Genomic DNA, 27873 nt, shown 5'->3' with positions numbered 1-27873 from the left:
ATGATACATGTTATTAGGTTAAGGTATGACAAACCTTATCAGACCAACAAGTACACCTTACTATAGTTGTGCACCAAAAATTGTTGACTATAAACCAATCAAACCACCCAAACTTGACATTGTTAAATTTATCCCTAAAAATAAGGTCAAGGTCATAAGAGTGTGATAACTTTAAAACCAACAATGCATCCAATTAAATATTCGCCGACCGTGCAAGGGCTGTATAGCCAGTCAAGGTCGTTAAAAACTTCCATTTGTTGTTAAATATTCAATACAGGCGCTATAAAATCATAGCAGAACATTGATAGTAAGTTTTTTTCATATCTATTAACCAAACATTGTGTTGCTGAAGTGCTGAGTAGTTTGGGTACACGTATTCACGTATTGCTTTTTTTTTTTACTCAACGCAGTTATTCACCCTTCACAGTACGGATACGTACTATCTGTTCCGTCTTTTATTTTAGTGTTACAATTTTTGGAGAGGAATTTTTTTCGATGCCAATGTTTTAACATAAGTATATTGAGCATTTGTACACTCTAATTTAATAAGGGATTGTTTTTGAAAGTAAAATTGAAATAATTAGAACCCATTTACCCCCATTTATCCTTCGTTCAACAACGTTCAGTCGATGTTGTGTCTATATTTCTGAAGTTTGTTTCTAAGGTAAATCAACATCACAAAATATCGTGCCACAACAATGAAAATCCCACAATTAAGGTACAGACTTGTGAAATTAATGATTTTGTAGATATTGAAGACTTTTAATATCACAACACTTTCACTATGTCAGGTGCTAAGAATAAAGATAGATAAATAAGGTTCCTATACAACAGGTTGGGAGAAAACCTAATAAATGGGCAATATCTTAATTGGTATTTGGTCTGGTCACTCCCCTTACACGTTTGCACCCTATACATTTAAATTGCCCCCTATGTGTTCTTTCCCACCCTACAGGTTTGCACCCAATACACCTAATCGCTATTTATTCCAATCCGGATAAGTTCTAAAATTACACAACTTTTTCATCCAGTTGAAGCTCTCTGGGACCCTGTTTAAACAATTCACCATGCATGATACTTTTTAATGAGACCTGTTTAAACTATCGTAAATACTTCAGACAAAATATTTTTTTACTTCAATTTTAATTTCGAAAAAAGTGGATCATACTATATCAAAGTTTCTTGATGATCACTCTCTAAAGTTTTTTCTCCCTCAGCTCACTACTGATGACCTCCATTTTTAGGCCGGTGACCTTAACAGGAAGTTGTATAAATGACTGTTTTCCCCCTGAATGGACTAAATAGCGAAAAGGTGTATTGTTCAAATGCAGTCCTTATGTGGGTTGTAATGCCATTTGCCGTCAGGTGCCAAACAGTAATTTTTCGGCTACCGTTAGCTTTAAATAGGTTAAAATTTTACTGTGATTTGTCAAAATAACCTTATCTTGATTTGTCAGAGGTCATCAAAACAATAACAAATTAATTTTCAGTGAAATATATTGTAATTGCTTTCACGGGAGTAGTCCTTCACATGTAAATAATGTAAAAACTGTGAATTGATACTCAAATTGGGGTATTATACTTTCTTTTTGGGTTATACAGTATACCACTGAGATTTGGTGATTACATACCATTGAAAACATATACTATTTATTATATTTTACCTCAAACTAAACCGAAACTAATTATATAGTGCATTAAAGGAATAAACAATTAAATGATTAAAAAGATACAAAATTTTTAATTTATGATATGAAACAATAGTACAGAAGATAAGCATAAGTGAGTTGTTTCCTGAAAATATCATGTATTTAGCATTGTGTGCTAATACATGTACTACATTTCTAATATTTGTTTTCTGTGCATAATCTGTGAAGTCTTATAAGATCATTGTCATTCTGTTGATAATGAGAGAAAATAATTTCAGTCTTAAAAAACTACCTACATGTATTGACAAATTACTAGCTAAATGTCTACATTTTGTACTCACACTTTTTTTACAATGATGTAACTATTGTTTTACAATTTTATTATTTTTCTGTCTTTCAGTTGAAAATACAAACACATGTAATAATCAACAATGGAGTTTGAGAAAGGATGATGATTTAAGAGACAATATTCAGTCGTTGAAATAATTTCATGGTTTAAGAAAATTCAAAATGGGAACTGGAATTCCCCTTCTGAATGAATATAAAAGAGAATTCCTTTCTAAAAGATTTCCTCAGACACTACTTGGAGGACCAAAGTTACGACTTGGGTATGAAGCACCTGTTTATGTATATTTCCAACAGCTGTTATTATTCCTGTTTCCCTTTCTTAATGGAGGTATATTCACATTATTAGTAGAACTTAAAACCATAGATGATTATGTAGGCAGTATTATAACTGGAAGTTTGATTTTTACGTGTGTGTTGATAGTGCAGTTGACATCAACAATAGTTCAAGCTCAAAATTCATCGGACCTTCCATATCCTACAAAGAAAAATCTTTTAGCAGAAGAAGATGAAATTGACTTCTTCTCCTGCTGTGGTGTTGAAACTTTGGAATTTGTTGTACCAAAGAAGAGATTCAAGTTTAATATTGTTATCCATGCAGTATTGTCAGGATTTGTGTGTGGGTTGACCTTCATGTACTTGTTGCCAATGACACTGAATTCACTTTACAGTCACAATACTGGGGCAACAGTAGTATTGTACATATTTGGTTGGTTGACATTATGCATAGCTCAGTACTCCTTATCTGTAGGGTCACCACCAGAACCTAATACTTACAAAACACAAGATAGCTGGGAAATAGCTCCTTTAATGAGATCACTGTATGTTCTCATTTGTGTTTCAATTTATCTTATGAATAGGTATGTATAAAGTATGTTATTTTTGTTTTCACATATATGTATATGTTAAGGCCACACCAATTTAATTTCTTGTTCTACGGATTATTGGACTCCAAAAATTGGGGCGAGTGAGCGATTTGAAAATTTTAATAAAAAAATATTTAATTTGCAAATTTTTGAGGCGAAGCTTAGAAAGTAAAGGCGAGCGATTATAATATTTTTTTGTAAACATAAAATAGTAGGTTTTGACTATATTAAAACTTGATTTATCACTTGTACCTTGACATCTCTTTAATTTATGAAGTATTTTTTCCCTGTTCAACAAGAAATAATTGAATAATTAAATCTGGTCTATGTATGTGTGACTGACAATGAGACAATTCTCCATCCAAGTCATAATCAGGTTCAGAACAACCCCAGGGCCCTTAATGTTATGAATATCCCTTTTATGAGGGGTCAAAATAAGTTATAATATATATTTTTTGTAAAAACACTTTAAGTACAAAAGGGCTTATATTTTCCCAAAGAACTATAATATTTGGTATTAAATGGTCAAAACATGTCCAAGAATTTTGTAATATTCCTGGACTTTAACCATGTTAACACATTTACTTTAACAGTTTAATATTATTCAAAATAAGTGGACCCATCCCTCTTTTAGAAAAGTTGTTTAAAATATAAAGCATTTCTCCTCTTTTTGTGTAAAAAGTTCTAAGTTGTCAAAGGTTTTGTATAGTAGCACTGTACAAATCCTTAGAATTTCGATTTTCTATTCTACAACAGTAAACATGGTAAAATGACCCCTTCAAGGCCCTTGTCTGAGGGAGGGTTGGTCCCAACCTGATAATAACAAACATAGGTCAAAGTACGGCCTTTTACACAGAGCTTTGATCAAGACCAACCAGCAAGCTATAAGGGACCACAACTTAGTATTGTACACAATTCCAACAGGAAAACCAACGATCTGAATAATATTTCCAATCGGGGAAATACCAATGAACCACATCAACAAACTATAACTGCTGAACGACAGGTCCCTGAATCAACCAGGACAGGTGCACAAACCTGCAGCGGGTATGACAGTCACCATACATTATAATTGCTGTTGAAGGCAAATCCTTCAGAAGTTCTTTGTACTTTATTTTAACAACGAACATTTTCTTTATAGGGAATATAAGTCAGGGGGAAAGAAACCAACGTTTTGTTCTGTAATGGTATTTCTATTTAAATCGGAGGACTCCCGCTTGGAATAAATTGGTTTAATGCTGAAACAAATATTCTTGCAGATATTTACAGTGTTGTGGGGTGCTGATAGGGTTTAAATCGTTATATAAAGGCTAGACTGTGATTTTAAAAAACAAATGTTGAGATCTTTATATAATATTTACAAAAAAACGGTGCGGGAAATGGACATGATTTCATTTCCGGATGCGGGAAGCGGGAATATAATAAAAATAAAAAAAATCTGTTTTGAAAAAATTAGGTGCGGGCAGGTCCGTCGAACAAGGAATCAAATTGGTGTGGCCTAAATACAAATTATAGAAATCAGTACATTGCCCATGCAATTAGAATCTATATTGGACAAAATCTGCAAATATATATATATACATGTATTTAAAAAAAATACTTATTGTTTGCAGATTTTATCCAATCTAAGGTTGCACAAATATAAAAATTTATGATACAATGTATATGTACATAGCATTAATATATCATGAAAATCAGTTTTCAGATTAAACCATTAACATGATAATGAATGCAGACTATATGCAGTGCAATATCTTCTTGACATAGTTAGTTCAGTTACACTTCATGATCTTAGTATTCAACTTGAACATCAAAACATGATCATATGCAATCCAGTTAACTAAGATACAGATTATTATTATTGATAACATTTATAAGAAGTGCAACATTATAATTACATATATAGATGAACAATGAAAAGTAACATTTTTTTATAAGTACAAAAAAATGTATAAAGTTTTACCAAATTAAAATACATGTAGGCATGATTAAAATACCAGTGAATAGATGATAAAGACTTTTTTGCATATTACATATTCTTGAATTTTGTGTTAATTTGATGTTATTTTTTCTTCAAATGCAGGTATTACTCAACAGTTTTTAATACAGCTGACCAAGCACTTCACATAGTTTTTGCCTGTTTACCTTTGGCTTGGATAACAGGCTTATTACCTCCCTTAGATGCTTTCATTCTCTGGTTATTTGAACAGATTCATGTATTTATGTTAGGAGGATCTCCTGTGTCCTCTGATATCAGGTATGTATTCATTATGTATAATGAACTCAAAATAATATCATATTATTAATTTACTTAAATGGATGGGCCCAGCATCCCCTATGTGCCTTTTAATGCTTTATAGTCCTGTCTTGTGCAGCATGTGCAGGTTTTTTTCTGAACGAAAATTGAGTGACATGTACATATTTTTTAATCATTTTTAAAGAGGTCTACATATAATAGGTAACTTTATAAAGAGCAAAAGCAGCAACATTTGAAAATGGAGACATACAGCTGTCATGAGGACTCTCTTACTCATATCAAATAAATGCTCTAAGGGACAATTGTCAAAAAGTTGTTTGTAGCTATGAAGTGAACACCCAGCATTACCATTTTCAAAATGGTGTAGTTCAGTTTATTTTAGATTATAAAGCAAACATTATACAATATTGCTTAGTGACAAATGAAATTGAAACCATTTACAATAATAATAAAGATGCTTAAATACTAAAAGAAGCCTGTAATTCAGTGGTTATCGTTTGTTTATGTGTTACATATTTGTTTTTCTTTATTTTTTTTACATAAATAAGGCCGTTAGTTTTCTCGTTTGAATTGTTTTACATTGTCTTCTTGGTCTTATCAGGGACTTTTATAGCTGACTATGCGGTATGGGCTTTGCTCATTGTTGAAGGTCGTACGGTGACCTATAGATGTTAATGTTTGGTCTTTTGTGGATAGTTGTCTCATTGGCAATCATACCACATCTTCTTTTTTATATTAACTGATTAATCATAACTTATTTTTCAGATTAATTGTTTTGTTGGTGATTTCTTTAACAGTATTTCTTGCTGCCTACTTTATAAAGAAAAGTATAGCAACAGTTGTAATATGTGCTTTGATGGGATACTTACTTAGCCTTGACCTTGGTGCAGCAGCCAATAACATTTATCATTACTTACTGTTTAGGAATAAAGTGACATCGGGTACCAGTTCAATGGATGTCACAAGTCAGACTTCCAAATATGGGTTTTTATGGAAATTTGGATTATTACAATGTCTTTACCATTTTGTCATGATAGTTATTGTAGGAGTCATGTCAGGAATGCTAAATTCTAACACAGGCACTGCCGGTTCTATAGATTCAAATGCATGGAAAACAATCGGTTATGTTATAATTGGATGTTGTGTAGCAGAGAAAATATTTAGAGACTTACAGAATGTTTACATCTTTTTTGGATTGTGGAGAAACTTACCGTGTATATATCCAAATAGTAGAGGAAGATCATATGACAAAAGGAGGCGGAGATTAAGAATACTTGGTGTAATAAGGAGATTTATAGTAAACTGGGGTAAGATCCTGTAGTCATTCATCAAATTGTGAAACAAGGCCTTTTTAGCTCACCTGGCCCGAAGGGCCAAGTGAGCTTTTCTCATCACTTGGCGTCCGTCCTCCGTCGTCGTCCTTCGTCGTCCGTCGTCGTCGTCGTCCGTCGTCGTTAACTTTTACAAAAATCTTCTCCTCTGAAACTACTGGGCCAAATCAAACCAAACTTGGCCACAATCATCATTGGGGTATCTAGTTTAAAAAATGTGTGGCGTGACCCAGTCAACCAACCAAGATGGCCGCCACGGCTAAAAATAGAACATAGGGGTAAAATGCAGTTTTTGGCTTATAACTCAAAAACCAAAGCATTTTGAGGAAATCTGACATGGAATATAATGTTTATCAGGTCAAGAACTATCTGCCCTGAAATTTTCAGATGAATCGGTCAATCGATTGTTGGGTTGCTGCCCCTGAATTGGTAATTTTGAGGAAATTTTGCTGTTTTTGGTTATTATCTTGAATATTATTATAGATAGAGATAAATTGTAAACAGCAATAATGTTCAGCAAAGTAAGATCTACAAATAAGTCAACATGACCAAAATGGTCAGTTGACCCGTTTAGGAGTTATTGCCCTTTATAGTCAATTTTTAACCATTTTTCGTAAATTAAAGTAATCTTTTACAAAAATCTTCTCCTCTGAAACTACTTGGCCAAATTAATCCAAACTTGGCCACAATCATCTTTGGGGTATCTAGTTTAAAAAATGTGTGGCGTGACCTGGTCAACCAACCAAGATGGCCGCCACCGCTAAAAATAGAACATAGGGGTAAAATGCAGTTTTTGGCTTATAACTCAAAAACCAAAGCATTTTGAGGAAATCTGACATGGGATATAATGTTTATCAGGTCAAGAACTATCTGCCCTGAAATTTTCAGATGAATCGGTCAATCGATTGTTGGGTTGCTGCCCCTGAATTGGTAATTTTGAGGAAATTTTGCTGTTTTTGGTTATTATCTTGAATATTATTATAGATAGAGATAAATTGTAAACAGCAATAATGTTCAGCAAAGTAAGATCTACAAATAAGTCAACATGACCAAAATGGTCAGTTGACCCCTTTAGGAGTTATTGCCCTTTATAGTCAATCTTTAACCATTTTTCATAAATCTAAGTAATCTTTTACAAAATCTCCACTGAAACTACTAGGCCACAATCATCTTTGGGGTATCTAGTTTGAAAAATGTGTCCGATGACCTGGCCATTCAACCAAGATGGCCGCCACGGCTAAAAATAGAACATAGGGGTAAAATGCAGTTTTTTGCTTATAACTATGAAACCAAAGCATCTAGAGCAAATCTGACAAGAAGTTAAATTGTTAATCAAGTCAATATCTATCTGCCCTGAATTTTTCAGATGAATTGGACAACTGGTTGTTGGGTTGCTGCCCTCCAATTGGTAATTTTTAAAGAAATTTTGCCGTTTTTGGTTATCTTGAATACTATTATAGATAGCGATAAACTGTAAACAGCAATAATGTTCAGCAAAGTAAGATCTACAAATAAGTCAACATGACCTAAATGGTCAATTGACCCCTTAAGGAGTTATTGCCCTTTATAGTCAATTTTTAACAATTTTCATTAATTTGGTAAATTTATGTAAATTTTTACCAAATATAGTTCTCTGTTACTAATGGGCAAAGTTCATGATAGATATAATTGTAAGAAGCAAAATCGTTCAGTAAAGTAAGAACTTCAAACACATCACCATCACCAAAATACAATTTTGTCATGAATCCATTTGTGTCCTTTGTTTAATATGCACATAGACCAAGGTGAGCGACACAGGCTCTTTAGAGCCTCTAGTTTCAAACTAATTTCATTACCCCAAGGAAGGCAGGATAACAAAAAGATTATATTTTATATTCACGGCAGCAGGCTGTAGTCATTTTACCACAGTATATACAATTACAAAAAAGTATACTGAGAAACTAGTTTAATTACATGATTAATTTTATAATACAAATGACACATGAAGATTATATAAAACAAGACCGTTTTATCAAAAGTAATAAAAAACACCATTAAAACATATTTATTTGAAAGGTGATTGGTTCTCCAGGCGGTGTAGATATTTTTCATTGATTATAAATAATTGTCTTTGCAGTGAGTCCTTTCCTGATGCTGGCTTATATATCAATCCTCATCACCAGTACTGACCCAGATTCTGTGTCTCTGACTACAGGAATGGACACTACAATAGCTGTGTGGTACACATTTGGTACTGTCAGAGTATTCAGATGGGTAAGTGAATTGAAAGATATATTCAACGAACATAGACATGTCATTAAGGGCATTCAATACAGTTTTGAACCTGTATTTACAAGTTATGAAAATTTGGATATAGGCTATTTTTTACCTGATTAAATCAAATATGTAATAAAAAATATGCCTTCATGTTCTACTTTTTGAGTAAAATGAGGTTGAAATTTTGTATATTTGCTCAACATTCAGATTTGTGTCCATATTTTCTTTTTCGAAAGAATGACATAACTTTTTTGTTTTAAAAGATAAAAACAAATTGTTTTTTGTTAAATAATCGTTTTTTTCTGTATTTTATAAGAATCATTACAAATTATGCAATTTTTATTCAGAAATAAATTCACCAATAGAGGAAAAAATGTCATTTTTTGCTGCATTTTTATCAAAATTAAAAAAATTGCGCAGTTTACAGTTTTATAAAATTTGGGTCACATAATATCCTTGCAAAATGAAACAAATTGCTGTTTTAAAAAATAGGGGTCCATGAACTTGTTTTCAAATTAAATTAGTTTGAATGATAAAAATCAGTCGAAAAATGCATTTTTCCCCGATTTATTTGCATGAAGTTTCTCATAATGAGGAACCAAATTATTCTGAATTATGAAATATTAACTCATACTTGGTTCAAATTAGATAAGTGAAATAATTTTTTTAATCCTATATCTTTTTTTGATCTGATGAAATTGTTTGAAAAATGGGTGTCTTCTCCCTTAAAAAGAAGAACATTGCAATGATGAAATCATGTAATTTAGATCTTGATAGTAATGTTCTGCTACACCATATACCAGTGGCGGATTTACCGGGGGTGCCCCCCCAGTTCAGGTCACCAAAAAAATTTTTCTACCATAATTTTATTATACTACTGAAACTTCTTATCTAGTGCGGAAATTGTCACAGCTTGATAAGGCTTCTTAAACTGACCGTTAATTAATACCAGCGTCCCCATGCGTGATTTATGACAACTTATCGGCGGGTGTGTGAATATCGACACCCATGTGTAATGTCTCTGTGCAAAAGCTTTTATGTAAATACATTTGTACATGTTGATTGGAATAGTACAAATTTGAATTGGTTTATAATTAAATACAATACCGATTAAGATCGATTATTAGGTGAAACTTCTGATCTGTGTTTTGGAGAATAGGTACAAATAATAGTTAAAATTATGTTTAATGTCGATAATGCTTGTTTCAATTACCATGTACATGTATGAGGCTATGCAAAAGGTCACCATCTATAAGGATATGAAGGTGTTTTACAGATATTAGAATAATTTGCAAAAAAGTAAGTATGGAAGCGAGGCAAAAAAAATTAATAGAAATAGAGGTGATGAAATATAAAGAAAACATTGACATTGTTTATGTATGTGCCTGTCCCAAGTCAGAAGCCTGTAATTCAGTTGTTGTCGTTTTTTTATGTGTTACATATTTGTTTTTTTTCTTTCATTTTTTTACATAAATAAGGCCGTAAGTTTTCTCGTTTGAATTGCTTTACATTGTCTTATCGGGGCCTTGTTATTATAGCTGACTATGCAGTATGGGCTTTGCTCATTATTCAAGGCCGTAAGGTGACCTACAGTTGTTAATGTCTGTGTCAGTTTGATCTTTTGTGGATAGTTGTCTCATTGGCAATCATACCACATCTTCTTTTTTACATTGATTCAGTGTTGCATGGTTTTTAAACGTCCAGTAACAAATATTTGATGCATGTTTAGGTCATACATGTATAATAAAGATCAATTGAAAGGAATATAAAGTGAAAATTAAAAAAAATGATAAACACGGAGAAATAAAGAAACGATGATCTGACCCCCCCCCCCCAAAAAAAAACAAAAAAAAACACCAAAATAACAAAACAGCCAAACAAACCAAAAACAAACAAACAAACAAAACACCCACTCACCAACACTCGCATATATATTTCTAAAAAAAATAATTATGGTGCCCCCCCAGATATCGAGGTCCTGGATCCGCCCCTGATATACAGAATTGCATTGATTTATCTTTCTGTTGTTCAAAATTGCATGATAAATGCAGGATTAAATTGGTAATTTATATTTAATAGATCAGATCCCAAATAACTGATAAAATTATTTCATTAATCATGAATACGTATATGGACCATAATTTGCTATTGGGCTCGTTTCCTATAACTATAGAAAAGTGATGAAATTGTGAATTACTGTAAGAAAAGTTGTAACTTCATCTAAAGATGCCATTATTTTTATCAACATACAAGTGTATGCTACTCTTCCCTAGAAAAAAAATTGAAATATACAAATTTCAAAGATTCTACAACCGTATTTTTGTGTCGTTTCTCGCGTTACTTTTTGCTTCCGAAGAGCATAACGCTGACTGATTTATAGATAATCGTCACCGGCAAATTCGTAACTTTTGCTTTCAAATAATAAAGAACATCGACCAATAAGAATAGTCAGAAGAAAATGCAGAGAACTATAAGTATTTATGTAGCAGATGTAAGAACAGTGGCGTGACTTTTGTGTCCGATTTCGTAACGCAAATTTTAGATGATGTAATCTGCTTTGTTGTAATAGAATTCTTAAAAACAATATGCAAATATGAACTCTCGCGAGATGTTCAAACAGGTAAATCAGAAATGATTTACATTCTTGTTTTGATCTTCGTAATAATTAAGTAAGAAAATGACGTTATCGTTATGCGTTACATTTCACACGAAACAGAAGTCCAGTTATTTATTAAAATTCTTTTTGTCCTTAAGTTCTAATCATTTCCGGTCATACGTGAAACATGTGACTAACATGTGATCACGCCCTTACAGCCGGACATACAATATACTAGTTCTAAACATTGTTTTTGTTTCCAACGGGATGTTAGCAAACATAATCTGTAGACTTGTTTCGACTTGTTTAAAAAAGGAAAATACAATTTTCAAAGAGATTGCGCCTGGGGTCTATTATTTTTCCTATGTGCATAATGTTACATACGATCTTGTGTGAAAATAAATGCCCAATGACTTGACAAAATCGATTTCAGATTTTTAAACACACTACGTTTCCCAATAACGATGTAAAGGGTCCTTGGAAAATTCAATCGAAATAACGTCTCTTATCATGGTGCCGATGTTCGTTGGATTGATTTTGCTCCAGCAGTAAATATTACTGGATATTTTAGGTGAATAAAGATAATTAAATGAAAAATGCATGTTAATATACCGTTACACTTGGAATGTACAAAGTTGGTAACTCTGTCACAATTTTTAAATTTGTTTTTTAGCTCACCTGGCCCGAAGGGCCAAGTGAGCTTTTCTCATCACTTGGCGTCCGTCGTCGTCCGTCGTCGTTAACTTTTACAAAAATCTTCTCCTCTGAAACTGCTGGGCCAAATTAATCCAAACTTGGCCATAATCATCATTTGGGTATCTAGTTTAAAAATTGTGTGGCGTGACCCCGCCAACCAACCAAGATGGCCGCCACGGCTAAAAATAGAACATAGGGGTAAAATGCAGTTTTTGGCTTATAACTCAAAAACCAAAGCATTTAGAGCAAATCTGACATGGGGTAAAAATGTTCATCAGGTCAACATCTATCTGCCCTGAAATTTTCAGATGAATCAGACAACCTGTTGTTGGGTTGCTGCCCCTGAATTGGTAATTTTAGGGAAATTTTGCTGTTTTTGGTTATTATCTTGAATATTATTATAGATAGAGATAAACTGTTAACAACAATAATGTTCAGCAAAGTAAGATCTACAAATAAGTCAACATAATCAAAGTGGTCAGTTGACCCCTTTAGGAGTTATTGCCCTTTATAGTCAATTTTTAACCATTTTTCGTAAATCTTAGTCGTCTTTTACAAAAATCTTCTTCTCTGAAACTACCTGGCCAAATTTAAACAAACTTGTCCGTAATCATCATTGGGGTATCTAGTTTAAAAAATGTGTGGCGTGACCCGGCCAACCAACCAAGATGGCCGCCATGGCTAAAAATAGAACATAGGGGTAAAATGCAGTTTTTGGCTTATAACTCAAAAACCAAAGCATTTAGAGCAAATCTAAAAGGGAGTAAAATTGTTTATCAGGTCAAGATCTATCTGCCATGAAATTTTCAGATGGATCGGACAAACCGCTGTTTGGTTGATGCCCCTGAATTAGTCATTTTAAGGAAATTTCGCCGTTTTTTGTTATTATCTTGAATATTATTATAGATAGAGATAAACTGTAAAGAGCAACAATGTACAGCAAAGTAAGACTTAAAAATAAGTCAACATGACCTAAATGGTCAATTGACCCCATAGGGAGTTATTGCCCTTTAAAGTAAATTTTTAACAATTTTCATAAAATTTGTAAATTTTAATTAACATTTTCGACTGAAACTCTTAGGCCAAGTTCAATATAGATAGAATGTTTGTAAGCAGCAAGAATGTTCAGTAAAGTAAGATGTACAAACACATCACCATCACCAAAACACAATTTTGTCATGAATTCAAATGCGTCCTTTGTTTAATATTCACATAGACCAAGGTGAGCGACACAGGCTCTTTGGAGCCTCTAGTTTATTCATGTTCTGCAAACACTTTTCAGAAACGTAATAAACTTTTTACCAGGCACGACTTGAAAGGAAGTACTTTATTGATTTTAGCCCACTAAAGTAGGTTAAAATGTGGACACCATGTAGATGGTGTACAGGTCACAAATATCACATGGTGCCTATTTTAAAGATTTTAATTCCAAATTTAAAGTTTTTTACTTTACTGGATTTAAAGAATTTTACATTGCCAATGATTTGGATTAAATTTTATATAACTGGAATTTCAAAACCAAATATAAATATATTTTTTTGGCCAAAACATCAAGATACAACGATTATGGTATCCTGTATCAATGAAGAAAATATGGAAAATTCTGAATAAATTGTACTAATTATTTTCAAAACAAGCACATATTTAAGAGTTTTTTAATACTTACATTTAAATGGATTTTAAGAAAAAGCATACTGTTCAGATTATTTTAAGCAGATTTTGCAATAAAATAAAACTAAAAAAATGCTTTCGGTTTCTTATGGTTTCTTGTCACGTTTAAAAAAACCTTTAATATAACATTGAAAATACATTTTAAATATAAACATGAAGCAAGTAACACTACTAATGGTGTTTATTTATGCCTTTTGAATTATATTGTGCAAAGTAAAGAAAATAAAGATTGGTTTCCTGTTTGGTTTCCTGTCACGTAAATGGTGAATCAAAATGTATTAATTTTTTCTCGAAAAACTCAATTGTTCCATTCATACTATTCTAACACCAACACAACCCACAAAATAAAAGTTAAAATTTTAGAACTTATAAAAAAGGATACAAAAAGAAACCAAAGGCCGAATACCAAATTATGGTCCATATCTGTTTTATATTTCAGATTTGGCAAGGAACAGTTAGTAGTCTGCTAGAACTTTCAATTGTACATATAATACTGGTGGCCATTCCAAACAATACTACAGTTATAAGTTATGGAGTACCAATACTGTCACTTCTCATTGGACTTTCAAGAGACAGATTTTTCCAGTTCATCTACAAATTATATTTTGCCTTTACTCTTCTGGTCACATCTGTATCAGACAAGAAACAGAGGAGGAAGTCAACAATTCCAATATTTGTCCTATCGATATTATTTTTCCCTGTGGTTCTGGGAATCATTGGAGCAGCAACAGTTCTATCTGCACCATTGCTGTCACTGTTTACGTTGCCTTTGTTCTTCATTGGATTTCCACGTCCAAACAAGTTCTGGCCTGAGGCAGTGGGAGCATCAGCTAATAGTAATCCAGATACTATGTTTTATATGCAAGTGGCTCCAAAGTTATCACAAACTTTAAGGGCAGCATTTGCAGATGGCAGTCTTGGTAGGTTTCATTATAATGTTATGGTTGACAAAAACTAAAAACAAATGTTTTGAACAGCTATGTGATTTTTTTCCTCTTTTATAGGTTAGAAACTGGGAGATAACTTATATAAAGGCTTTTTAGCATATGTACAAACAAATATACATAATGATATCAATATCACAATCAAAATTGGGTTTCATATATATATTTTTCAAATACAATTTACATGAATTGTTAAATTTATTTTGAAGAAAAAAAGTGTTTCAGTGTTTAAAAAATGTTAAAAAAAGGAAAAGAAAAATGAAAAAATGTAAAAGCAAGTTTTGCTGAATAAAAAGAATCTGATGTACAGTAGTTGTCATTTGTTTATGTAATATATACGTGTTTCTCGTTTCTCGTTTTTTTTATATAGATTAGACCGTTGGTTTTCCCGTTTGAATGGTTTTACACTAGTAATTTTGGGGCCCTTTATAGCTTGTTGTTCGGTGTGAGCCAAGGCTCCGTGTTGAAGGCCATACTTTAACCTATAATGGTTTACTTTTTAAATTGTTATTTGGATGGAGAGTTGTCTCATTGGAACTCACACCACATCTTCCTATATCTATTTGCAAGAATTCCTATTTTTGCCAAATGGTCAGATACCTTTAAAAAAAAAAGAGAAAATCATGAATACAATTTTGTATAAACACCACAGGTACATATAATATTATTCCAACTAAAGAAGAGGTTTTTATAAAAGTTCTACCAATTAATCACCAAATTTAAATGAAACACATACACATACATTATTGAGATTAATTTTCTGTTATTTTTATATACGAAATATAATGAGATATCCTTTGATTTTACACTTTAGTTAGAGTTTACATATTTGCTTGTTTTATAGGTGAACCAGTACCAGGTTTCCATTACCTTGTTAGATTCCAAGACAGACTTGTTTGGGTTATGGTTCTTGAGAGAGGTTATGGGTTTTGTTCCTTAAATATTAAAGGATTGGAATTGCAGGAAACATCTTGTCACACAGCTGAAGCAGCCAGGATAGATGAAATATTTGAATCAGCCTTCGAAAAGGAAGATGCTTCTTGTATGGGTTATATCAATGAGTATCCAATGCACACATTGACACCAATGGATTCGGCTAATGTAGAGGCATATTCTGATGCTAGAAATGTTCTGACGGGAATTATAGATTATCCTGCTAATTATGATATTGTCATGGACTCTTTCATTAAGGCTTTAGTATGGGTTCTAATTAGACATGTTAATCAGATCAAATTAAAGGAAGGAAAAAAGAAAGGAGATGAAAGTCTGACAAAGTCTAGACAAAAACCTATTGAAAAGGTAGAATTGACAGAATTTAAAAAGGAATCTAATAATAATTTTTCCAATGGTCTCAATGGTAACTTAAGGCATTCCAATAATGTTACAAATACAGAAAATACAAAGAAAGGTAACTTGCCACCAGTTCATAAAACAACCGTGGAAGTTGTGATCGATAAGGATAACAGAACAACTGTCCGTCCACCTTCATCAAGGTCGGTTAAAAGGAAGTCATCATGGTCTTCACTCAATAGTTTTACTGACAGTATATTTTCTGAAGATGGGATATTCAATGATAAGAAACCACATAAAAAAGAAATAAAAAAAACAATAGTATCAAATAAACCAATGAAACCAGATGACGATATTGACGTCCTTGATGAGATGTTAGATGACCTTGACTTTGGGTTACCAGCCATGGATATTAACCAAAGATCAAAAGCTGTCAACAATACATCAAAGGCTCCAATAAAAAAGAACCAGTTTTCTTATGGAAACACAATTTATAAACCTGTCACTAATCTAGCAGGGTCACCTGACTTTAAATGTTCACATTCCACTCAGATAAGTTTACCATCTAGGTGGAGAGAACTGCCGTTAGAATATTCACAGCTGTCTCGATACTTAAGTAAATTTCCACGAGACTGGTACAAGCATGTGTTGGGTACATTGGACTGGTCAAACACTGGACTATCAACTCAACAAGTACTTGGAGAAGTAGTCGGGGATGAGGCTCTACTTAATTGTTACTCACAGCTTATCATGGCTTGTTATTCCATTTTTGAATCAAATGGTATGTTAATTAATAGTTGTTATTTTCAACACATACACTTTTTTTTTTTAATTTTGAACAATAGGAATAAAGAAAATAAGGTACTGTAAAACTGCCTTGAAGAAAACTACGAAGAAATGGTAGATTTTTAGTATTTCAAGTTTTACCTGACATTAATTACATTTTCCACCAATAAATGTATCGGTCTGCTAATTTTTTTGATAATCTACATATGGATAAAAAATAGACTCAATGATCATCCTGATAAGGTTTTTAAAAGCTGATAAGTTTTTTTTTGTCATTTATACAAAAGAAACTCATTTTAATGAATTATCGATGATGTTCTGTAGCTAGATCTTTCAACATGAGACATTATTAGGTTAAGTGTACCAGTCCTGGTAGATAGTGATTGATTACATATACAATGTATGTATTATTATTGTACATGTCTAGGAAATCTTTTTTTTTTGGAGTGAAATATATATAAGCTTAAATCCAGTTATTTCTCTTCTGTATATTTATACATGTACATGTAAGATAGCTGCTACTGTACATAAAGCAATAAATAATCAATCTCCAATCCATAACAAAAACTATCTTTAGTAATTATCCACAGTCTGTTAACAGATTTAGATTAAATTCTTTACCTTGTACTTGTACATTTCAGGGAGTGTAAAAAGTGCTAGTCAGCTATACAAGTATTATAATGGTGATTTACCTTGGAATGCTATGTTAGATTGGTTGTCAGAAGACAAGCAGTTGCATAACTTAGTTCTCAGAGCATACAGGTAATTTAAAAATCTGCTTCTCTAATGATTCTGTATTCTAATATGACGTGCTTCTTTCGCTTTATGAATAAACCCATGCTCTAAATCCAATAATTTATTTTGCACATGCATATATTGACTACTACAGAACAATGAATTTTATCAAATTAGCATGCATTTTAATATTTCATTAGCTTAAAACACTTCCCAACTCTTAAATGATGCACATGTTGTTACTAATTCATTTATTATGACTGTAATGTGTTAAATTCTAAAATTGACATATTTGACCTAGATACGACAACCGTTCATCCTGGCTGTTAAAAAAACAACCTCTGAAAAATCACATTTCCAGTGGTTTGCTTGTTTACAAATAAAAAAGGGAGATTCATGATGGAGCCTACACAATTATTTACCCTTATACACATTTGACATAGAAATTATCTTAATTGTCCTAATCAGAATCGAGAATATAATGCCTACATGTACCCATGTTAAAACTACACAAAAGTATAGCTTGCATCAATTATTTTTTCAATAACTTTTCTTTTTAATTCGTCATTTATGCAGTTGTGTATAATATTTTGCTTTATAGACAGCAATCTTGTTGAGTACAGCAAAAGTTTACTTAAGATTCTTAATGAACTCATTTGTATCTGTTGTTTTTGATAAATGGAAATCGCCCTGAGTCTCTTGAGTGCCTTCCATATTAATTTCTACATCATAAAATTAAAAAGTTGTCAATTTCTCTAACACCTGTTAGCACATTAGATTCATTCAGAGGGTGATATTTAAAAGGTATATACTTTCAACTAAGTCAATCAACTATTTAGATCAATGGAAATCACAGCAAAAGTTCATAATTTTTTTTTTTTAAAAGGGTCAAGAAAGGATTTAATTGCCATTTTTGATGATGGCATACATTTCTTTTGACTAGTGCTTAATATTGTATATATACATGTATTATAACAGGTATGGTTTTAAGTTGATGCTGGATCAGATACTGATAGGTGAAGCAAACACTCCAGAGGAGACCCAGGAATACTTGGAGGAGTATGACAAAGACTGGTACATTGGACTGGAAAAGGATGATGATTGGAAGGCTGCTGTATTGTCATCAAGGAAACAGTTATTCTCAATGGGACACAATAAAGCACAGGTATAAATCCTGTGTGTGCAGATAGTTCTTTTTATAGCTATTAAAAAGGGATCATGCTGCTTCTCACTTATTGATGATTATTTTTTCAGAATACTGTTGCTGCTGATTCTCTTCACTAATATTTCCCCCAAATTGTTCATTGTCCAAAGCAAATGCTAGGTATTCATTGTCTGAAGGAAATGCTAGGTACATTTTTATTGATAAGAACACTTAAATTTAATTATGTCTATTGGTAATTTTTTATCGGGGATGGGACATGTGTTTCAAGTGATTTATATTTGGAAACATTACTTTTTTTTGTAATTGCCAATGATTATACATGAGTCTGACGTTTTGGTTTCCTGACAATAAATATATGGATCTATATGAAATTGTATCACAAGGTTCCATAAGACATTAGTAAGGCTGTGATTGATTTTTGGGGCTTGCAGCCCAAATTTTATGAATTGTGGAAAAAAGAGGTATCAAAAGACAGGATTGTTTGACATTATGTATTGTTGGCCATATTGCAGCACAATTGTTAGGAATTAAGGGAAATTGTACAATTTTAAGTATTGAGACATTGTGTGATATATGAATACAATGCTCTGAGGCCGTTTGACAGAAAGCTCTTGGTAGTATTAGTTGTGACCCACTGTTTAATTCATCATTTATGCAGTGGTGTGTATATCTTGTGCTTTATAGACAGCAATCTTGTTCAGTACAGCAAAAGTTTACTGAAGATTTGTAATGAACTAAGGCTTATCTAACTCAGACATAGAATACCTTAGCTGTATTTGGCAAAACTATTAGGAATTTTGGTCCTCAATGCTTTTTAACTTCTTACTTTATTTTTATCTGTTATCACTTTTGTATTATTGTACCCTTTTCTACTTGCAGACTTATGAAATTTTAACTAAAGAAAATGTTTTTTTATATATATTTATTCATATAAGATGTTGTAACAACAAATTAACAATTCACACTACAAAGCACTATGTTACAATAGAGTGATAACAATTCACACATAAATTAACAGTCTCTGGAGAATACACAGAAATCTTCTGTCAATGACTGTACAGTGGTGTCATTGTCTTGTTGTGATCGTCTCGGTGAACCCTCCTGTGTGCTATCAGGAGATGAAGGTGTTGAGTTGACAGACTTCATGATCAGGGTAGATAACTCTTGGACTTGGTTCCATTTCTTCTCTCTGTACTGGTTGTACATCTTACGGATACCAAGTGTTGTAGACTTTTCACTCAGAAGATAATTTCCGTAGCCATGACTTCCATTGATGTTTGCTGTAAACAAGTAGTGGTCTAGTTGTTGGATTTTACCCTCAAGTAGATTGAGTTGAGTAGCTGCTTGGTCATGAGCTGTGAGTAAGGTCTTGAGCTGCTGAGCATAGTCTAGGACATTAGAGTATTCCATTATTGTATTGGTATTGTGTTGGATAGGAGGACTTGTTCAATAGTTTGAATAACTTTCCCAAATTATGGTCCTGTATATATATCTTTACAATTTACTCAAAATTAAGGTTAGCTTGGGTTTGGCTTGTGTTTGTGATTAATTCTTCTCACTTTGTTACTTTTTCAAGGTAAGATTTGAATACAAAACATTTAATTGGTTAGTATAGATGAAAGGGTTTAATCAGTTTATGATTAAAGATAAAAGAAATTAATTAAGTTATAATTGAAGATGAAAGAAATTAATCAAGTAGTAATTGAAGATGAAAGATGTTTGCTGTAAACAAGTTATAATTGAAGCTACAAGAAATTGATTGCAATAATTGAAGATAAAAGAATTTAATCAAGTAGTAATTGAAAGTTAAAGAAATCTGTATGTAATAATTGAAGATAAATGTAATATTTTAGTAAAAATTATACTAAATAAATGAAATTTTTAAATTAAAAAAATGTTCAGAAAATGTAAGAGTCTTGTATGATGAATACATGTATGAAGAGGAATAAAAACAGTAAAGCAAACACAGATAGTAAAGCTTAAATATAAAAGCAACAAGACTGAGAAATCTGTCCAGTGCACATGCATTATTGTTGTCTTTTTACTTATTTTAATTTGTTTATTGATTTATGAATAGATGCTAGAATTTTTTCCATTCCGTTTAAAAAAAAATTTAAAAAGAATTATCATGACAAAAGCAAAATTTAGAAGTACATTTATCTTGTTTAGATAATGAAAAAATAGCAATCAATACTTCTTACTTAAAGCTCAGTAACAACTTAAATCCATGATTATATCAGATCATTCTTTTTGTTTTCAGGTTCCCACATGAATTTAAAAACTAGAAAGGGAAATGTGCAGTGGCAAAATGCATATCCTTGTCATTAAAATATAGGTGTAATACCACCATTGATTTTTCCCTATTAGTCTTTGTTAAATTGGCACTTTTAAAAAAATTGTACATTATTAACCTTTATTTCAACCAAAGAACTACTTTGCATACATGTATAAAGTTTAATCCTTTCCAGTGATACAGTGAAAATTTCACACTACATTTCATTGCATATAAGAAAGTAACCAGCATCGGAAGTAAACAACCCAATTTTTACACTGTTATTTACTGGTTACCTGCTTTGGTAACTATGTAACCTTAACGTTCCAAAATATTTTATAAGACCATCAAATAAAAAAAGAATGATGCTTTCAGACATCCAACATACATATTTACGACTCAGAAAAATTTAAGTGCATTGAAATGCAGGGTTAATTTTCTACAACTGTCAAATTCAAGGGAATATTTTTTTAGGCCTACTTTCGTATGCAACTGGATGTGACATATCATGATTTGGTGGTATTACACCTTAATGTAGATTTGGATGTTAAGCAATTCAGTTTTACAGTATTCTAATCTTTTGTAGGGAACCTATAACAGTCGAGTTCTTTCCCTACAGCCAGTGATGGCACACATTGGGAGAATGAATCCAGAAGTAGTCAAGGGGCAGTGGGCCAATTTAAGTCTGGAGCTGTTATACCTGACCAATGATGACGAGGAGCGTTACAGTATACAAGCACATCCCACAATTCTCAGAAATCTGACCGTACAATCTGCTGACCCACCACTTGGATACCCTATTTTCTCATCAGAGCCTATAAGCATTCCAACACTGTGATTTTAAATGAGATTTATGTTTTTATATTTATACACCCCAATGTGACCCCAATTGATTTTTGAAGATAGATAATGCAACTATTAGGAAATTTGATATTACTGAGGAATTTATTCTTGTAGTTTTATTGATTTAGAAAAGAGGCTCTTTTCTCAAAAATCTTAGGATTATAATTGATAGTAAGTTATACTGTAATGTATATGACTTTTGAGTATTTTTACTCTTCAGATTTTTTGTGAAGAGCTGTAGATCCTTGTAAGGTTCTTTTGCTCATGATATATAAGTTTTAAAAGACAGATCGGATTAAAAAATATATGTAAGGAAGTTGTCCTTTACACCCCCACATTTTATCATTATTTTGATTTATTTTGATTGACAACAGAGAACAATTTGATGTGAAAGCCTTGACTAGGTAGTATTCTTTATAAATACATCAGATTATGAATCACAATTAATACCATTTGGTATGTTTTATTAAGCACCAAATAAATGAACTAGGAAAAAACAAACCTATAACATCTTGATCATGAGTGGAACGAAAAAAACAACAAGTATAAACAAAGGCCCTACTTAAAAATATTATCATTCCGGTTACTTTTTATTTTGTTATACGACCGCAAATTTTGAAAAAAATTTCGTCGTATATTGCTATCACGTTGTCGTCGTCGTCGTCCGAATACTTTTAGTTTTCGCACTCTAACTTTAGTAAAAGTGAATAGAAATCTATGAAATTTTAACACAAGGTTTATGACCATAAAAGGAAGGCTGGTATTGATTTTGGGAGTTTTGGTCCCAACATTTTAGGAATTAGGGGCCAAAAAGGGCCCAAATAAGCATTTTCTTGGTTTTCGCACTATAACTTTAGTTTAAGTTAATAGAAATCTATGAAATTTTGACACAAGGTTTATGACCACAAAAGAAAGGTTGGGATTGATTTTGGGAGTTTTGGTTTCAACAGTTTAGGAATTAGGGGCCAAAAAAGGGCCCAAATAAGCATTATTCTTGGTTTTCACACAATAACTTTAGTTAAAGAAAATAGAAATCAATGAAATTTAAACACAATGTTTATGACCACAAAAGGAAGGTTGGTATTGATTTTGGGAGTTTCGGTCCCAACAGTTTAGGAATTAGGGGCCAAAAAGGGACCCATTTAAGCATTTTTCTTGGTTTTCGCACCATAGCGTTAGTATAAGTAAATAGAAATCTATGAAATTTAAACACAAGGTTTATGACTATAAAAGGAAGGTTTGTATTGTTTTTGGGAGTTTTGGTCCCAACAGTTAAGGAAAAAGGGGCCCAAAGGGTCCAAAATTAAACTTTGTTTGATTTCATCAAAATTGAATAATTGGGGTTCTTTAATATGCCGAATCTAACTGTGTATGTAGATTCTTAATTTTTGGTCCCGTTTTCAAATTGGTCTACATTAAGGTCCAAAGGGTCCAAAATTAAAATTAGTTTGATTTTAACAAAAATTGAAACCTTGGGGTTCTTTGATATGCTGAATCTAAAAATGTACTTAGATTTTTGATTATTGGCCCAGTTTTTAAGTTGGCCCAAATCGAGGTCCAAAATTAAACATTGTTTGATTTCATCAAAAATTGAATAATTGGGGTTCTTTGATATGCCAAATCTAACTGTGTATGTAGATTCTTAATTTTTGGTCCAGTTTTAAAATTGGTCTAAATTAAAGTGCAAAGGGTCCAAAATTAAACTAAGTTTGATTTTAACAAAAATCAAATTCTTGGGCCTCTTTGATATGCTGAATCTAAACATGTACTTAGATTTTTGATTATGGGCCCAGTTTTCAAGTTGGTCCAAATCAGGATCTAAAATTATTATATTAAGTATAGTGCAATAGCAAGTCTTTTCAATTGCACAGTATTGTGCAATGGCAAGAAATATCTTATTTCACAATATTGTGAAATAGCAAATTTTTTTTTAATTAAGAGTTATCTTTCTTTGTCCAGTAAAGTAAGCAAGAAATATCTGCAATAATTTTTTTTAATTGGAGTTATCTTTCTTTGTCCAGAATCAACTTAAATCTTTGTTATATACAATATACAATGTATATTCACTTTTTACTACCAACTGATAAATTTAAATAATCTTTACCATTCAGTGATAACAAGCAGTTTTTTTACATCTTAATATTTCATGATGTATTTAAATGAGTAGTAATTGTTGCAAACTCCATTAGAATATTTTAATTGAAATTAGTTTTGGAATAAGGGAAAGGGGGATGTGATTAAAAAATTGGGTTCAATTTTTCTCATTTGAAATTTCATAAATAAAAAGAAAATTTCTTCAAACATTTTTTTGAGAGGATTAATATTCAACAGCATAGTGAATTGCTCTAAGAGAAAACAAAAATTTTAAGTTCATTTGAATACATTCATTCTGTGTCAGAAACCTATGCTGTGTCAACTATTTAATCACAATCCAAATTTAGAGCGGAATCCAGCTTGAATGTTGTGTCCATACTTGCCCCAACTGTTCAGGGTTCAATCTCTGCGGTCGTATAAAGCTACGCCCTGCGGAGCATCTGGTTACAACCTGCAATGACATTCACAAAAATGTTCTAAAACCTCTTCATGTCAATGGTTACATGGTGAATACAAAACTAATTATATGTTTTTTGGCCTTATATCAAAACCACTATAAACCAATAATTTGTCAATGTTCAGGCCACATAATTGAGAACTAATTTCCAAAATTCTAGCAGAATTTTGAATTTATTTATTACTGTACTAGAGTTGTCAACCGTTTGTATTTTCCGCAGTATAGAAATCTTTGTGCAAAAAAACACAAGAATATTAGTTGTTTATCATATTTTTCTGAACTGCCACTACAAATACTGTCATTTATTATAGTTTAGCCATAACAATCAATCAATCTTTCAGGTTAAAATTTTCATTCTGTTTACAATACTGGTTAGGAATAGGTGTCTTAGGATTTTTTTTGTTGCTTAGAGGCAATACTTTTAAGAATATTTCTTACATTATGAGGGTAAAGGTTAATTTAAAGTAAAGAGTATATACTTAAGCTCTGCATTCTTTGATATACATGTATTTTACCTCACTTATTAGGTAATTTTGCCTGTCACTTTCAGTTAAAAGGTCCAGTTGAATCTATCTGATAAAATAAGTCAAATATTGATAGGATATTATGTGGAAATTTAAAACTAGAAGAGAAGAAAAGCTTACTCAAAAGGTACTTAAATTCATTTGAAAAAATATTTTGTACTTTGAAATGTACATGCTTGAATGTACAACTTAAGTCTTAGTTATTTTTTTCAATTTTACCTTTTCCATATATTAATGATAATATGCTGTTTATGTATGCAAAGTATTTGGTTCAATGTTGAAAGAAATTCAGTATTGGCCCCTCTACCACTGAGTACATTTCATTACACAAATTTTATACATTAATAAATGAGTGACATACTAAGAGTACACAAGACAAAAATGTTGTGGCGTATTAAATTATAATCCTGGTACCTTTAATAACTATTTACTAAAGATACGACTGTTATACATGTATTATTGTTGTACATTTATGTCTTAAGCATGTTAAGTTTACAATTCTGAATCATCAATAATGTTATTTCAAAACATATCAAATGACAGTAAAAGGTACTTATTCCTTAACCAGTGTTACATGTATAATTTGAGTGCAATCAATTATGTTAAACTTGATTATAATAACTTGACTTGCACATGTTTTAAAGATGATGTAGGACAACTTTTGTGAATATTTCGGTTGTATGTTTTTTTTTCAATGTTGAAGGCTGTATTGTGATCTATTATTGCTTATACTTATATCTACATCGTTTTAACTTTGGTTTTTGGTTGACTTCTTTGCAATCATACCATATTTTTTTGTTTTCATACTGATAACTAAATATGCATTCACATTTTCTTTAAGTTTATACACAGCTATTTTTGCATAGGTACTATTTCTGTACTAAAAATATGTAGTACTGGAAATTTACTTTTAATATTCAGTACTTTTTCTTTACTTTAAAATTATTGTAATATTTAGGTACTTGTATTTTACAGCACTTGATTTGTACTAATATTTTGTAACAGAAATAAATACAATATTCCATGTTTGAAAATCATGATTTTAAGAGATTTGAAATAGAAAAACTTTCAAAATGCTGAAAATGTAAGGGTAGTAACCAAAAATCTGTAGTAACTAAATTTTAAGTACAAATTAAGTACTGTAAAGTACAGGTATCTCAATATTACAATAATTTTAACAAGTAACAAAACAGTACTGAATATTAAAAGCAGATTTCTAGTGCTACAGATTGTTAGTACAGAAATAGTACCTATGCAAAAGTAGCTGTGTAGCGGTGAAATTCTTATTTCATACTGATAAGCTTGTGCCATAGTAGGTAGTTTTTTTGCATGCAGTCAGTATTTAATGTTTAAATAATTTTGAAAGTACACAGATTGATATTACTGTAACTCATACATGACAAAAAAAGTTGAGGGCCATTTTCATTTTGACATTTACCAAGGGCTTCGAGCAAAAGTATGGTATCTAGAAGCAACACCTGATATGAAAGCAATCTTGACCTTACCCCTCAATGCTCACTAGCGCTTTGATTAATAATTAAGATCAATATTAATTGTAACTGGTCAGTCACAAAGATTTTTCTCTGTGACATTTTTGAGTACATGGCTGCTATGGAAGATTTGCAAACACATCTTTAATGGGAAATATTAATAAATGGTCCTGAACTTTTGAGGTAGTATATATAGAGCAAATAAACTATTTTTAGAGTCTCGCTTTTAATTTTAACAAATCATATCATAAGTATCTACTTAGCGATAAGACTTACTTTAACTTTTTTAATTTGCTATTTGATTGGGTATATTTTCTATTTTAACTACTGTTTTATTTTTATTTATCAGACGTCGCAACAGTAATTGTGGAAGAAACAAAATTTTTGTAAATGTACTCTCAATTTTGTTGCTTCGACCACTATCTGCTTAAGATTCAGCCGTTTTTAATTTTATTATTTATTGATTGATTTTATCTGTGATATGTTAGGAGATATATCTCAATGCTAAATAAAACAAATATTGAGTTCAGATAACTTTTATTTATATTTTAACTTACCTTGTTTTGCACTCCTAAGCTAAAAATATACTCAAAACCATCTACCTTATTTTTTGTTTAAGGTTTATTTGTTTTGAATTTTTGCTTCAGATATATTTGTTTTATCGGTGTATATCCTTTCAATTTTTTTTATTCTTTAAATTTTATAAGAAAGCATTGTACTGTAAAACAGATATCCTGCTCAGCTGTTTCCAATTAAGTGTAAATTCAGAAAATACACTGGATGTGAATAAAAACATCATATTTATTTCTGAATTTAGATCTTAAAAAAAAGGTTAATGAGATTAAATTACTACTCTTTATTTTAAAAGTTGACTTTTGGTCCTGTGTTTTACAGGAGTCCTAGATATTTTTGCATAAAAATAATTCTGTATGGGCATTTTTTGTTTCTTCTGTAATAATGTAAACCAAAATGGCAACACTTATCTTCTTTACATTATTTCTAATACAAGTATTTATGTACAATTAAATGGTCAATTATAAAAACATCATAATTTTAACAGTTCCCTTTATACTAAATTAATAAAACCTCTTAAATCTAAAATACAATGAGAGTTGTCTCATTGGCACTCACACCACATCTTCCTATATCTAAATAAGGGAAGACCTGAAACTATCAAAACCTTTCAAATTTACTAGTGGAACCAAACAATTACATGTAAGCATGGAAACATGGCATTTGCACCTTTTAAGAGCTTTAGTGAGTGGTCTCAGTCATTTTGTGTAAAAAGACCTAGTCATTACACATGTATAACTTCTTTTTTACCAGTAGAGGTATTAAAAGTCTAAACCAGTTTATAAAGTTATCAAAATATTTATTTGCTAATAAGTAAACCAGTTTAATTTTTATAAACATTTTGACCACAAGCTTTATTTATTACAATATATATGCCGTCCTAAGCTTGTGTGTTTTAAGGCTTATTATTGTTATTGATGTATAATTATTTTCTATTTGTTGTTATATTGTGATGGTTATATTCTACACAGATCTGAATTATGTGACATTTTTTAATAAATATTGTTTTGTGACCACTTTTTTTAGCTTATTT

At 31.5% G+C, this 27873-nt stretch overlaps 1 protein-coding gene across 2 annotated transcripts; it reads left to right on the top strand.

Moving 5' to 3' along the window:
• Positions 1-426: 426 nt before the first annotated feature.
• Positions 427-27873, top strand: LOC134701894 (pecanex-like protein 4). Of its 2 annotated transcripts, none has more exons than XM_063562999.1 (10): positions 427-515; positions 2050-2854; positions 4944-5117; positions 5883-6424; positions 8565-8701; positions 14107-14587; positions 15456-16682; positions 17329-17449; positions 18401-18587; positions 21446-27873. In XM_063562999.1, the coding sequence occupies exons 2-10, from the start codon at positions 2160-2162 to the stop codon at positions 21695-21697; spliced, it is 3816 nt and encodes a 1271-aa protein (XP_063419069.1). In that variant the 5' UTR covers positions 427-515; positions 2050-2159; the 3' UTR covers positions 21698-27873. The 2 variants fall into 2 exon arrangements, with proteins under 2 accessions (XP_063419069.1, XP_063419070.1); XM_063563000.1 differs by lacking the exon at positions 427-515 and adding an exon at positions 580-664.

This window comes from Mytilus trossulus, unplaced genomic scaffold (assembly GCF_036588685.1).
Source record: "Mytilus trossulus isolate FHL-02 unplaced genomic scaffold, PNRI_Mtr1.1.1.hap1 h1tg000363l__unscaffolded, whole genome shotgun sequence".
In the NCBI taxonomy this organism is placed as follows: domain Eukaryota; kingdom Metazoa; phylum Mollusca; class Bivalvia; order Mytilida; family Mytilidae; genus Mytilus; species Mytilus trossulus.
This window is presented reverse-complemented; position numbering and strand designations above follow the sequence as displayed.

Excerpts from the sequence above, each read along its gene's own strand:
- LOC134701894 (XM_063562999.1), top strand. The coding sequence starts at position 2,160 with ATGGGAACTGGAATTCCCCTTCTGAATGAATATAAAAGAGAATTCCTT. Across the intron at positions 17,450-18,400 it reads TTAGTTCTCAGAGCATACAG|GTATGGTTTTAAGTTGATGC; the intron begins GTAATTTAAAAA and ends GTATTATAACAG. Across the intron at positions 18,588-21,445 it reads TGGGACACAATAAAGCACAG|GGAACCTATAACAGTCGAGT; the intron begins GTATAAATCCTG and ends AATCTTTTGTAG.